The sequence below is a fragment of the Eretmochelys imbricata genome, chromosome 8, assembly GCF_965152235.1.
Source record: "Eretmochelys imbricata isolate rEreImb1 chromosome 8, rEreImb1.hap1, whole genome shotgun sequence".
NCBI lineage: Eukaryota > Metazoa > Chordata > Testudines > Cheloniidae > Eretmochelys > Eretmochelys imbricata.
This window is the reverse complement of record NC_135579.1, coordinates 81,221,092-81,235,327: the sequence shown is the minus strand read 5'-3', so window position 1 is coordinate 81,235,327 and position 14,236 is coordinate 81,221,092. Positions and strand designations below refer to the sequence as shown.

Sequence of the window (14,236 nt, the reverse complement as noted above, 5' to 3'; positions counted from 1 at the left end):
GGACTTGTTGGCTCTAACGTTTTACATTGTTATGTGTTTGAATGCAGTTATGTAACAAAAAAAAATCTACATTTGTAAGTTGCACTTTCATGATAAAGAGATGGCACTACAGTACTTGTCTGAGGTGAAGAGAAAAATACTATTTCTTTTGTTTATCATTTTTACAGTGCAAGTATTTGTAATAAAAATAATACAAAGTGATCAGTGTACACTTTGTATTCTGTGTTGTAATTGAAATTGATATATTTGAAAATTCAGAAAAACATCCAAAATACACTTAATACATTTCAATTGGTATTCTATTGTTTAACAGTGTGATTAAAACTGCGATTAATTGTGATTGATTTTTTTAATTGGGATTAATTTTTTTTAGTTAAATGCATGAGTTAACTGCGATTAATTGACATCCCTAATATATATAATCACATACACACACATATATATAAGAACTAAAAATAAATTTTACCATAAATCTCCTTCAGTCTAAAGGTATGTCTATACTGCAGCTGAGATTATTCTTCCCAGATTGGGTAGATGGATTTGTGCTAGCGAACAGGCTAAAAATAGCAGTGTAGGCAGGGATAGCCTGGGTAGCGGCTCAGTCTAGCCACCTGAGTGTGTATCCAGGGAGTCAGAGCAGTTTTGTACGCAGCTAACCCGAGCTGCTGGTCAGGCAACCCCTGACTACAGTATGTATTTTTAGCTAGCTCGAGCTGAACTAGCACGAGTCAGTCTATCTGATTATGATTTAACTGGGAATTGGTCCTGCTTCGAGCAGGGGGTTGGACTAGATGACCTTCGGGGGTCCCTTCCAACCCTGATATTCTATGATTCTATGATCTGCTGGGAAGCACACTCTGAGCTTCAGTGTAAACATACCCTAAGCCAGCACCCCATAGTAAAAGAAACAGCGCATTGAAGAGGGACAGAAGCTGCCTAATATGAATGCCCTTTAAATAAACAAATAATAAGTCATAGAAGGATTAGGAAGAAACCCTTAAAGCTAATATTTTTTTGTATAAAATGCTCAGATCACTTCAGTGTCAGCATAATATTCATTTAAACTGTATAAATTGACCATCAGTTTTCTTATTACAATGTGATTTTGATGTCTGCATGTGTAAGCTACTTATTGGTAGGCTGGAGACTGGAGATCAAATTTTGAAATTATTAGGTTGACTAGAAGGGTTTTTTGTTTTTGTTTTTTGTTTTTTAGTACTTGCACAAGATCATTTATAACAACTGTCAATGCACACTTTATATGTGGAGCTCATTCCCAGAGGGTGTTGTGATGGCCAAAAGAATTAGGTAAGTTCAGGGAGGATAGGTCCAGCAGTGGTTATTAGCCAAGATAGTCAGGAACCCAACTCCATGCTCTCTGGGTGCCCCTAAGCCTCAGACTGCCAGAAGCTGGGACTGGATATTGGGATGGATCAATTGATAATTGCCCTGTTCTGTTCATTCCATTCCTTCTGAAGCATCTGGCATTGGCCACTGTCAGAAGACAGGATACTGGACTAGATGGACTATTGGTCTGACTCAGTATGGCCATTCTTATGTTCTTAACTGTCTGTTCATAAAGTTGGGTGTTGTTTCTACATCTTTTAACCATAGCACCTTGTTTTTTTGCTGCCTTGTCCTAAAATACCCTAGTATCAAGCATTTAATGATGTCCTAGAGTTAGTGCCGCAAAAGCAGACATCCTGGCTTTGACTTCTTCTGTTGGAATGGTTAATTTGGAGCCCTTATGGAAAATTTAGCAATCTGTGTCACTTTTCTTTCGAGTGGGAGCAGTAATGACTCTCTCTGATCCCTCTGTCACCTGTCTGTCTGCTGTCTTGACTCTGTCAGTGCTTGGCTACACCATAACTTCCAAATGCTGAGTGTTTCAAAGACTGAAGTCCTCCTGGGTAAAAAGACTTCTTTGTCATATCTGACTCTCACTCCTGAAGTCAGACATTCGCATTACTCCCAAGACCAAAAATCTTGGACTCACTCTTGACCTCAGACCTGTGTTTTCCTTCTTCAGATGTCTCCCTTATGTTTAATTCTGCCTATTGCAATCTCTAGAATATTGCCAGTATTTGATCTTACTTTGACCCTGCCTTTGCTGAAACCCTTATCCATGCCGTAATCACAATCTCTGCTTTTGCAATTGCCTATTTTACAATATTCCTCAATCCTTCAGGGAATTCAGAATGTTGTGACCAAAGTACTCTCTTGCACCAAGAAACAGACCCATATCACATTGGCCTTTTCTCTCCTTCACAGCTCATTCCCTTGACTTCATCCTTTGTATGTTGTTTTTCCCCTCTCTGCACTTATGGGAATTACTGTACATAGTTCTGTAAAGTGTTCTCTATGCTAACACTCTCTCCACAGCACTTTGAATACTTTGTATGATGGAAACCACATAAAAACTGTGCAGGAATGTGGTTTCTTGGGTTAAGTGAAAAGAAAAGTTTTTAAAAAGTTGTATTCCTAAATTAGTAATAAAATATATTTTGACTTAAAATAACAAACAGATACAACTCAAAACAAGTGTGTGCACCATACCAGATTCTTCTTTAGTTGGCTGGCAAGCCCTGTGGGTGAGGATACTGTATTTTTTCTACTACACATATCACAGACACCCAAAGAATGCAAGAAGGCAGAGAAATTCAGAAATAAAATACTTTCTAAATTGAAAGAATTAGGAGGAGCAGGGGGTATTTTCAAAAATGGATATGTTGTTACTCTGTAATGCTTCTTTGGCATCAAAGAGAAGGCAGATCCTTTTCTCAGTGAATTAGGGGAAGATTTAATCTATGTTCATTCCAATTTGCGCTAACCGTGCAAAACAGTTCAAACTGGAGTTCATTCTCCTTATTTGCAGCATGTTAACTATCATTACATTTTATCAGATCACTGCAGGAAAATATAGCAGCTGTGGGTCTGTGTAGAGCACAAGCCCTTATAGTGCCATTACCCAAGCCTTAAAATAATGGGAAGTTGGTGCAAATAAATCTTTATCACCCCAAGAATCTTCCATGGAGTCAGGCAGCAAACTGCTAAAGAAAATCAGATCTCCGCCATTATCTCATGCTGCTGATTGATTGAGGAGTGGTCATGGTGAAAGAGATGAGATACTGGGAGCCAATTAACCCAGTTTTCATCTGAAGCAATTTTGCCAGTTTACTGAAACCTTTATTATCATGTGCAGATATCAATTAAGAAGATGGCTATGCTAACTTTGTGTTCTCAGCTAAGCAGGATTGGCTGAGTTAATAGCTGGCTGCTCAACTTCTTAATACCTAGGTGCTGCAGCAAGTGCTGGTGATTTCCCTGAGTCACTACTGAAACAATACCCCAGGTCTGTGCTAGGGGGCCATCTTTCAGAAGAGCTGTAAAATAAAGGCCCTTGCTACTTGTGGGCTATTTCAAATCCGACGGCACTGTTTGTGGGAACAGGAAGTGTTAACTCAGTGACCTAGCCAAGTGCCAATGTGTCTATTGTTACTTTATTAGGGTAATTTTCAAAAGTGCTTAAGTGACTTAGAAGCCTCAGGCCTGGTCTATACTCGGAAATAAAATCGGTATAACTATGTTGCTCAAGGATATGAAAAATCTAGACCTCTGAGAGATGCAGTTAAACCAGCCTAACTGGTGTAGACAGTGCTATGTCTATAGGAGAATTCTCCTGTGGACCTTGCTACCTCCTCTCGGGGAGGTACAATACTTATGCCATTGGGTCAAGCCCTCCTGTTGGCACAGGTAGTGGCTTCACTGAAGCGTTACTGCAGTGCAGCTGCAATGGGGCAGCGTTTTAAGTGTAGACAAGCCCGAAGTCTCATTTTCAGAATCGATTTAGGCATGTAGGTGGCTACGTCTCATTGAAAGTCATTGGGATTTAAGGCCAGATTTTTAAAGGTATTTAAGCACCTAAAGATGCAGATAGGAACATTGTAGAATTTTTAAAACTGCCTAGGCCCCAACTTCCATTGAAGTCAATGGGAGTTAAGCATTTCAGTGAGAGTTAGTCACTTAGATGCCTAGTGGGATTTTGAAAAGCAGTTACTAAATACCTTTGGTAATCTGGCCTTTACTGTCTAAGTTCCCCTTTCCTTTCCATTCGGAGGAAAATAATTATTTACTCCTTGTCTTAAATTATTAGGCTATTCTGTTACATAGCACACTGTTAAATAGTTGCTGTATTTCACCCCAGTGGTTCCTATATTTTCAGTGGTGGAAGGAGTAATCCATTTGGGTAGAGGGTTTCCAACCCTCCCGGATTGGCTGGGAGTTTACCAGAATTGGCCTCGGTCTCCCGGTGACTATTGAAAGCAATCCGGGAGATTTTAATAGGCCGCTAAAAATCTGGTTGGTGGCACAGCGAGGCTAAAGCAGGCTCGCTACCTGCCTTGGCTTCACACGGCTCCCAGACGCAGCCGGGATGTCCCGCTCCTAGGCACAGGGAACTGTGGCCCTGAGCCTAGGAGCCGGAGGGACATGCTGGTTGCTTCCGGGAGCCGACCGAGGTAAGCGCTGCCTGGCCAGTGCCCGCATCCGTGAGCCCTCTCCCGCACTCAAACTCCCTCCCAGAGCCCGCACCCCAAACCTCCTCCAATACCCCAGCCTTGAGCCCCCTCCAAAGCCCTCAGCCTCCAGCCAGAGCCTGCTCCTGCACCCCAAACCTCTCATCCCCAGCCTCACCCCAGAGCCCTCACACCCTCCCACACCCGAACTCCCTGACCCAGCCTGGACCCCCTCCCACACTAAGAACTCCTAATTTCTGGCCCCATCCCGGAGCCTGCACCCCCATCCAGAGCCCTCAGTCCCCCACTCGCCAGCCCCTGCCCCAGCCTGGTGAAAGTGAGTGAGGGTGGGGGAGAGTGAGCGATGGAGGGAGGCAAGATGGAGTTAGCAGGGGCAAGGCCTCAGAGAAGGGGCGTGGCCTCAGGGGAGGGGGCAGGGTAGGGTGTTCGGGTTTGTGCAATTAGAAAGTTGGCAACCCTATTTGGCTAGTTGAGTATTAATTTAAATTTGGTCTAGGAAAAAGGATGATACAAATCTACGCTAATTTACCTTCTACACAGTAATTATGTTTACCTCTTTTTGTTTGTTTGTGCAGTCCAGTTTCAGTTGAACACATTCTCACAAATTATTTTTTTTTTAAAAGGAAGGTTTCTCCTCCCATTGCCACAAGTATTGTAGCCCAGTGTAAAAGTTAAGACCACACAAAACGAGATTTCATAACTCCTTTAGTTTTGATGTGTGAGGCAAATTAAACATTCCTTAACCCTCTGCAGTCCCATCCCCGCTCCTGGGCACAAGAGGGTGATTTTCTACCTGACTCTGAGATGCAGTCCTGGGGTGTAAGCAGTTACTTGACGCCATCACCTCCTCAAAATGAAAATTCTGGTTGATGGTATATGAGGCTTGCATGTTCGCTCCTTCCTAGTGCAGTACAGACATTACCTAACAGTCATGATTCGAATTAAATTGCAATGAAAAAGAATAAACTCCAGTTTTGCGCCTAGAGTAAACAGAAATCTTAGATTACGTTGTAGAGTATATCGTCCGATAGTTCCTTAAAAACAAGATGACCTGCCTTTTAAATGCTAGATGTTTTTCAAAAGTGATTTCATGAATTGTGTGTCATTCTTTTAACATTTTCCACTGAAGGTGCTTCTCCTTCCCTGCACTTCCAACTCCATTTGGATTATTGTAGTGTGCTCTTTCAGATATGGAATTCCACTCCGGTCTTGAGAAGAGTATTTTGCAGATAGTTTTTTAAAATTTTATTTTTGTGATTTTATGTTATTACTAATTAGGGATTATAAATAATTTTGAAAATGTCTTTCTTATTAGCAGTATTTGCAGATCATCTTTAAAACCAAAGTAGATGTGCTGTATAATTTATTTTAATGGGTAGCATTGAAAATAGTCTGCAGCAGATCAGCTGCACTCAGAGTTGCAGTATGAAATTGTGTTCTTAAAATAGTCATCTCACTATTGAATTTCAAATATTTGTCATGAGTCCTTTTATGGATATTTAGCTAGTTCCTATAGTATTTAGACTATTCTTGTCCCAAAACCAAAAGTAAAGGTCTAATAAAACAGTACTAATTGCAATATTGTTAATACAGAGTTCAGTGATTAAATATGTACTAATTAGCACTGTGTGTCATGGGATATATAGGATAATAGTTATAATCTGTTCTCCCCTGCTCTATTCTCCCCTCCCCACTCTCAGCACCTGATTCAGCAGCAGTTACTTGACACTTCTTCAAGTGATTGTGATGCTTTTGACAAATGTTAATTGAGAAAGCACTGAAAGCCTGGCTGCATTGTAATCAAAAGAAAATTACAGAGGTTTCACAAGATGTCATGCAAATACTTACAAAAAAAAGATAGACAGGTTTGAATAGGTTTTTGCTGCAGCTGGGTAGGCAAGAAGTTCAGCAGGATTACACAGGCAGTACTCAAACAGTAAATAAATTAGACTGAAAATAAGATGCAAATTTAAGAAGGTTCTGATTGAGATGGAGAATAATGTGAGAACGAATATCTTTGCATATATTGTTTTTGCAAGAAATTTAGTTTGCTCTTTAAGAACTTGAAACTGAAAACAAATCAAAAATTGCAGTGTAAATTTTTACTTTAGCGTGGTCAGTTGTTAGTGTCTATAAAACATTTATCCAGGAGGAATTGTTATAAGTGAATAGTGTGAAAAAAGATTTTAATAAAAAAAGATTGTGTAACGTGAAATATGTAAACAACATTTGAGACTCTTAAAACATTTTTTGAAAAATTCTGAAAGACAGCTTGGGTACTTCTTTTCTTGTTTGCACTTGTGGTTTAATTTAATTTCAAGTATGTATATTTTTGATAAGTCATAACCCAAGGACATGAGATGAAAATTCCTTTTGTATAATTAGGGTTAGCCTATGAGAAGTAACAGAAAAAAAACGAAACCCAACAACCCCAAAAACGGAAAAATGTCAAAGCCACTTGTTTCCAGTATTGTCTGATAAGAGGTGAAGTAAATGCCTGTCCTTCATTTGTAAATTCTTCAGGGCAGATGCTTGTCTTTGCTTTGTCTGTAAAGCATCGTGCATACCTGTGGAGATGCAGAAATAACAAATGATGCAGCTGCATTCTTCCACTGGCTTTTATTGCTATCAGATGAACAAATTATGGTGGTGAGCATAATATTCACAGATACCAATATTATACTTCTGTAACTTAATAGCACTCCAAACAGATCTGTTCTGTATTTCATCAGCACATTTGTTAGTACATTCCCTATGTGGGTCAGCAGAATCAATCCATTGTAGGTCTCAAATCAGAAATTATTTGGCCTAACCCAGTGGTGTCTTGACACAGAAGATTAAGCCATGTACTTGCCACAGGCTTGAATTACTCGTTTCTTCATATCTGCTTTATATACATATATATATATATATATATATATATATAGTTAAAACCCAAGATGATCAAAAACTAAGACAACACATACATTCTAGGCTTTTCTTCTGTTGGGATCTAATCAAGCAAGAATGATGCCGGGTGGGAAGATGTTACAGTAATTATTTTCCTGCAAAGTGTAGAGTTGGTGACTCGATGTTTTTTTAGATTTTTAAATGCCCTAGTTATTTACAGTCCACAATTTTTTGTTGTTACACTGAGCTTGATTGTTTACAGCACGTTGATTTAAATTATTCTATCAGACTGCTCTTTTTTAAGGTCATTAGAACGTGTTTAATTGTTTTATGTGTATTTGTCATGTACTGATAATTCGTTACTAGTGCCTCTCGGCCTTTAGAAATGTAACTATCAATTTGTATCAGAGAAAAGGTGTAAACAAAATGTACTGAACCATCATGTTAATTTGAGACTGAGAGAATTAAAAAAAAATAGACATTCAGAATTATATGCTTAACAGTGACTGTAGAGAGCACAAAAGATTGATACTGAAATAAAGAAAAAAAGACACCAGAGAATCATGTAAAATCACATAACCTTTTGTTACCTTTCTTCACTATTTTGAAGAACCATTATTTTTATTATTACTCTTTATTTTCTCCCTACAGTGCCTACTACCGCAGTGACAATAACTTCTTCAGCAGAGCTATACAAAACCACTGTGTCAACCGTAAGCACGACTTCACAGAAAGGCCCCATAAGCACAACATTAGCTGGAGGCACAAAGGAAGGAAGCAGAGGGCCCAAGCCACCACCAGCAGTTTCCACAACGAAAATTCCTCCAGTGACAAGTTTTTTCCCTTTGCCAGAGAGATTCTGTGAACCTGATGAGGCCAGGGGGATTAGCTGGCCTCAGACACAAAGAGGAATGATGGTTGAACGTCCTTGTCCCAAAGGAACTCGAGGTATTGCCTTAAAAAAAATCTTGATCTCAAGTAAATGTTTCAAAAAGAATGGACAACTCTTATGGCATTTTTTGTTTTGGGTAATCTCAAACTCTCATGATTTTTGTTACTTGAAGTATGTAGCGTTTGTTCATGCTTTGATCTATAAAAGACATTTGAGAATAGGTACAGAATTACCTCACACACACTTTTCAAGAATCCAGGGCAAACTTTAGGTCTTTGCTTGAGAACTGTAGAGAAGGTTGCTTTACAGCTGCCTTTCCCATTAGGAGCTGCTCTCTGGATGATTTCTAGGGAAAACCAAGAGCTTTTTGTTTGCTGTGAAAGTCTGATATTTTACCCTGACTTGTGTATTGCCGTTTGTAATTTACATTATTTTCTTACGTTTTGTCAGTTATTGTCAGTTGTTTCCACTAGTGCTATTCAAAATTTAATATAGAGTATGGAGTGCATTGTAGCTGATTTCCCGAATGCATGCAGAAAAATGGTTTCAATTTCACTGTTGTTTCTACATCTGTTGTAGGAACTGCCTCGTATCTCTGCATGGTTTCCACTGGAACATGGAACCCTAAGGGCCCTGATCTTAGCAACTGTACCTCACACTGGGTAAATCAGCTGGCTCAGAAGGTTGGTTGGAACCTTTTAATATGATACACACTGGTGATTAAGGGTTTTAACTCTGAACATAAATTATTCAGCTTTGTATGTTGAAACCATCTTTATTACTCTTTGTTCAATTTAAAAGCAGAAAGAATTATGCATACTTTGTCTGTAAAGCATTTACTGAAAGCTAGATTCACATGTGTTCTTTGGTAAGCTGTTTTCTAAATTAAACTCTTTTAATGAGTCCATGCTTGCTTAATTTCATTTCTATTAAATTCAGACGCGCTTTTTGATGTTCAATAGAAAAAAATACATTCACCTAATAAATCAAGTACTATAAAGTGCACACCAAAATATGTACTGTGTAAGCAGATGTTTAGCTAACTGAAAATGATGGAAGAAACTAGAATTCTAAAAAAATGCATTCAAAACAGAATCTGATTAGAGTGCAGCATCACTTTTTGTGCTTCCCCTCCCTAATGAGCATTAGTGAAGTTTTGAAACTAAATAATTTGCCATCACTACCAGCTGCTTGACTTTCAAATGCCTCAAACACTGGTATGAACAAAAAGATTTATTAGTGTCTGATAACAGTGGTAAAATAAAAGTGAAGATGAAAAGAAGATCTGACCCAAAATCACCAATCTGATTTCTGGATTTGATGGCTGTTAAGAACTGGTTTTGTGTGTCATGGATCTAAGAACTTTTAATCTGCGGAGATAAAGTTATTGGTTCAGTTAGTTGCGGATTTCAACGTATGTGCAAATGATTATTTCACCACAACAAAGGTATACAGAGAATAAGAATTGGAAGCCACAAGCAGAACAACGGATCCTGCTGAGATAATATAAATTGTCATTTCAGATCAGAAGTGGAGAAAATGCTGCTAGTCTGGCCAATGAACTGGCTAAACACACCAAAGGACCAGTTTTTGCTGGTGATGTGAGTTCATCAGTGAGGTTGATGGAACAGTTGGTGGACATTCTTGATGCTCAACTGCAAGAACTGAGGCCTAGTGAAAAAGACTCAGCTGGGCGGAGTTATAACAAGGTACACAGCTTCCCACACCTCCATTTTCTAGGATAATCTTTTTTTTTCCTTTCAGAAACATTACTGCCAAATCTGAGCTTTACTCCTACTGTACAAATAAAGATTTAAGAAAAAAACAAATCCACAATAAAGTGTAAATTTTATTAACTGGCTGACATGACGCTCAATAGATGACTGGGTTCAAATATAAAATGTGTGTATGCTTATTCAAATATTGAATATATCACCTCTGGTTTGAGAAGAAGTGACACTATTGAACTCTGGGGAGTAGCATATCTTCATGGAAACCGATTGCAGGATCAGAGCCTTTGTTAGTCCATTTAAGACCCAAGCATTAGTTACTAACGATAATTGGGTATATTAAACATGTACCCAGTTATTACTACTGGCAAATATGATCACAGATAAAACTATCTCTTGATGTTCTTGAATGTGAATCATAATAAGATTATCATTCCAGTTTTCCTGTTGTGGGTGCTAAACTTCAGGGCACGGGTTGTCTCTTGCCCACTGTGATTCAGTCAGCACAACATAAATTAAGGATTTTTCACCCAGTCTGTTTTGGAAAGGCCATCCCATCCTCTCACATCTCCCACTCTGGCAGCTACATTCTTGGCATATTAGCTCTTGCAGGAGTGGTTGATGGTTTTATTCAAAATCCCTAGCTATATTGCTGAGCAGAGTTTCTCCAAAGACCAAGCATATGCCCATAGTCTACCCATAGTTTGAACAGAACTCCCATTCATGAAGGAAAGGAAGGGTATAACCAGGTATATGGTTGGGGCATAGTGTTCTCCAAGAATGTTGCATGGCCCCATGGAAGTACATTGGGCTAAAACTAGACAGACATCTGGACTCTGCATACTGCAGATTTGACACATCAGACTAATTTTTGGATATTTCTGTAGCTTCCAGAATGTGTCTAACCTCTGATTTTCTTTTTTCTTACTAAAAAGCTCCAAAAACGAGAGAAGACATGCAGGGCTTACCTTAAGGTATCTCTCCTGTGCTGTCACCCTGCTTTCACCCTGCTTCAGCAACCTGCCACGCTTTATCATCTTGCTGCATGATCCTATGTATTTCAGTCTTTGATAAATGTGTTTTGTGCCCCATATCAACTGTACAAATGTTGGCTTTGCACAGGTATAATACTCTCAGAATAAGCAAATGATCAGCTCTTACAACTCTTCTCCTGCTCCCTGCCCCCAATCCAAAAGTACAAGAACAGTAATGAGCATTGTGATTTGGAGATGATAATATCTCTGTTTCCTTGTGTTACGTGCATGGAGAAAAAAAGTCAATAAAACAGAAATGGTGTCATATTGCTAGTTTCTCCCTTTTTCTGAGGTGCAATCTTAAATTCCAGAGATTTTTGTTAAGAGACATTACTAAGGTCAGATTCAGCAATTTAAGGGGGTGGACTACAAATAAAAATAAATTCATTCCTGTAACTTTACAGTACAGTATGTGCCAAGTGCCCCATTATCTAAGCTACAGGGGGCATGCAGTATATTGTTACCTGACTTTCAGTTTCTTGCAGATTCTGCAGCCTCCATCCCTGCAGTGCCCAGTTCCCACACTGTGATGCTGTGCCAGTTATGTCACTGCCACCACTCAGTACTGCTAGTGGAAGAAACTGGCCTAGAGTGGATCACGTAAGTGGCTTTTAAAAATTATATTGCACGGTTTTTCAAAGTTTTTTTAAATATTATTAATTTTTGCTTACACTCTATGGGATATAATACAAGAGTAATAAAAACTTTGAAACACCGCACAACATAATAAAAAGAAAAGCCTCTTATCTGACATTCCCCCCTTTATATAGGACTGCTCCAGTCACCAACCTTCACAGGCTGGAGCCTTGCATAGAAATGAGAGCTGTTTGGTCACAGCAAGAATAGTTACTCTGAGATCCAAAAGGAAAAAAGAAATAGGAGTGGTGGAATCAGATTTCAAATAATAATATTTTAATTGTCCCTTTTAGCCTGGTTAATGGGGAGCACAGCAGATATTGTTGGAATGGGATTGAATTTTCGTAATTCATTTGCAGTTCACCTTTTAAGATATAAGTTAATGGGAAATGTAGTAATTGGTGTATTGCCCAGGACACGTGTGTCATTGGGACAAAAATAGTCTTTTAATTCCACCCCCCCCCCCTTTGGCAGGGAGGAGAGAGCACCTCAGAAATATTATTATATTGCTAATCATTTTGATTCCACTGAAGAAATACATCGAGTTAGATTGTACCATAGTAAATAAGGCATGCTTCGAGTTAATGAATGCATATAATCAGCGCCGTATATAGATACACAAGAAACAGTAGCACGACCTTAATTTTTGACCGGTATCATTTTCAATGAGTCTCAAATGAGCTTCTCTGTTAAGATAAAAATAACAAACCTCTTGAAATTAGAAATCAAAAGCTGACTTACACTATGCAAATGAAGCAAGTTCCCACTTGGTGACAGAGGATTCAATTGTACCTCAGATTAGAGGCTCCAATCTGTATTTCTTGGTGACTAATGAATCCGGCCTCTACAGACCAATTTCTGTTCCACTCTAATTAATGGCTGCAGCAGTATCAGTGTGAGCATTTGACTATTCTGTCTCCCATTAGAGAAAGAAAAAAAACCTTTTAATGCCACTTCGAAGTATCTTCAACCTGCCAGGAAGGTTGTAGTGGCTCACAGTGCTGGCAGAAAGAGGATATAAAGATGGATTAAGCTAATTAATCTTGGTCTGACAATAGCCTCGACCAACTTTTCCTATTCATTCATGTATACAGTGTAGTTTTCCAAACCAATATTTTTGTTTGTATAATGTGTTTCGTTTCCATTCCAAGTGCTTTTAAACTGATCAAATTATATATGTGCTTAATGACACATTATGACTAGGTAAATGGGACAATGATTCAGCAATGCATGGCATATTCAATGCACAGCTACATTATGCATTAATGTAAGAGCCTGCCTTCAATTGATTAACTGATTACTGTGATTGATTGGATTATTTTGTAAAGAGAATGTAATAATGTCTCTTCAAATTCCCTTTTCTCCTTACTTACTGTTGTTTTATATGCAGCTTAATGAACCCTAATACATAATAATATAGTTTTCACAGTGTAGACTTTCAAAAATGAGAACTTTGTTCAGTTTTGTAATTATGCTTTCACAGATAACAGGGTCAGTCAGTGGGCATCTTGTTTGTGCTACTGATTTCCTTTGTTGAATGACCATTGTGCAGGAATGGAAGTTAGTAAGCTTCTAAGTATTTGTCAACAGGTACAGGAAAGGGGAGAAAGAGTGGTACAGGTTATTTTATAACTACTGAGGCAACTTCATTTCATGCCTCTTATAATAAAAGAGAGAGTTTGTATTAGACAACAGCTTATGTACTGTAGCTGCATGTATTGTGTTAAGTTTGCAGGATAATAGTATTGCCTTTTTAGCCTAAACTTTGGAATGCTGACTTTGGTATTAGTATTTTCTAAATGTGAATTATATTTTTTGACATTAACTTCAGTATTAAGCTTCAGGCAAGACCATTGGCATTGGTTCTTACATTTCTCAGCACATTAATAACACAGTCTTCATATCTGATATGAAACAAGCCAGATCTGCATGTTTACAAGTGACAGGTAACACACAGCTGGTGGCTAGTGAATCTCTATTTGTGCTAGTTCAGTAAAGGGTTGGAAATATTTTTATGTTGAAAATAGTTTTCTGGTGCCATTAAATCACAGTAAATAATCTTGACAGTTAAATATTATAATTGTCACCAGATAACGTTGGAAACTTTCTCCCACTGCCTAGGGCAATCACACCTAATGGTAGTTTTCTAATGAATACAGGCAATCGTTGACACAGTGAACAACCTCCTCAGGCCTGAAGCTCTAGAATCCTGGAAAGATATGAATTCTTCCGAACAAGCACATGCTGCAACAATGTTACTTGATACACTAGAAGAAGGGGCTTTTGTCTTGGCTGACAACCTCTTAGAACCAACTAGAGTCTCAATGCCCACCGAAAACATTGGTAAGTTAATATGTCTTCAAGTGTAGTTTCAAGTACTGCAAATCCCGGTATGAGAAGAAAACAAAAACCAAGGTTAATAGTCACAGTACACTAAGAAAGCTGGGGTCTGCAGTACTTGGTAGAAAGTGTTCAGAAATTGGGGTGTTTTCTTAATTAGTTAAAAAAACCTATTCTTCT

At 38.6% G+C, this 14,236-nt stretch overlaps 1 protein-coding gene across 1 annotated transcript in view; it reads left to right on the top strand.

Annotated features, from left to right (window-relative positions):
* The window catches only part of ADGRL2 (adhesion G protein-coupled receptor L2), a 159,098-nt gene that overhangs the window by 98,866 nt on the left and 45,996 nt on the right, over window positions 1–14,236 (top strand). Inside the window, exons 6-10 of the mRNA XM_077823776.1 lie at window positions 8,076–8,372; window positions 8,896–8,999; window positions 9,840–10,025; window positions 10,982–11,020; window positions 13,876–14,059. Of these exons, the coding sequence (XP_077679902.1) occupies window positions 8,076–8,372; window positions 8,896–8,999; window positions 9,840–10,025; window positions 10,982–11,020; window positions 13,876–14,059 (810 nt within the window). The remainder of the gene's footprint in view (window positions 1–8,075; window positions 8,373–8,895; window positions 9,000–9,839; window positions 10,026–10,981; window positions 11,021–13,875; window positions 14,060–14,236) is intronic.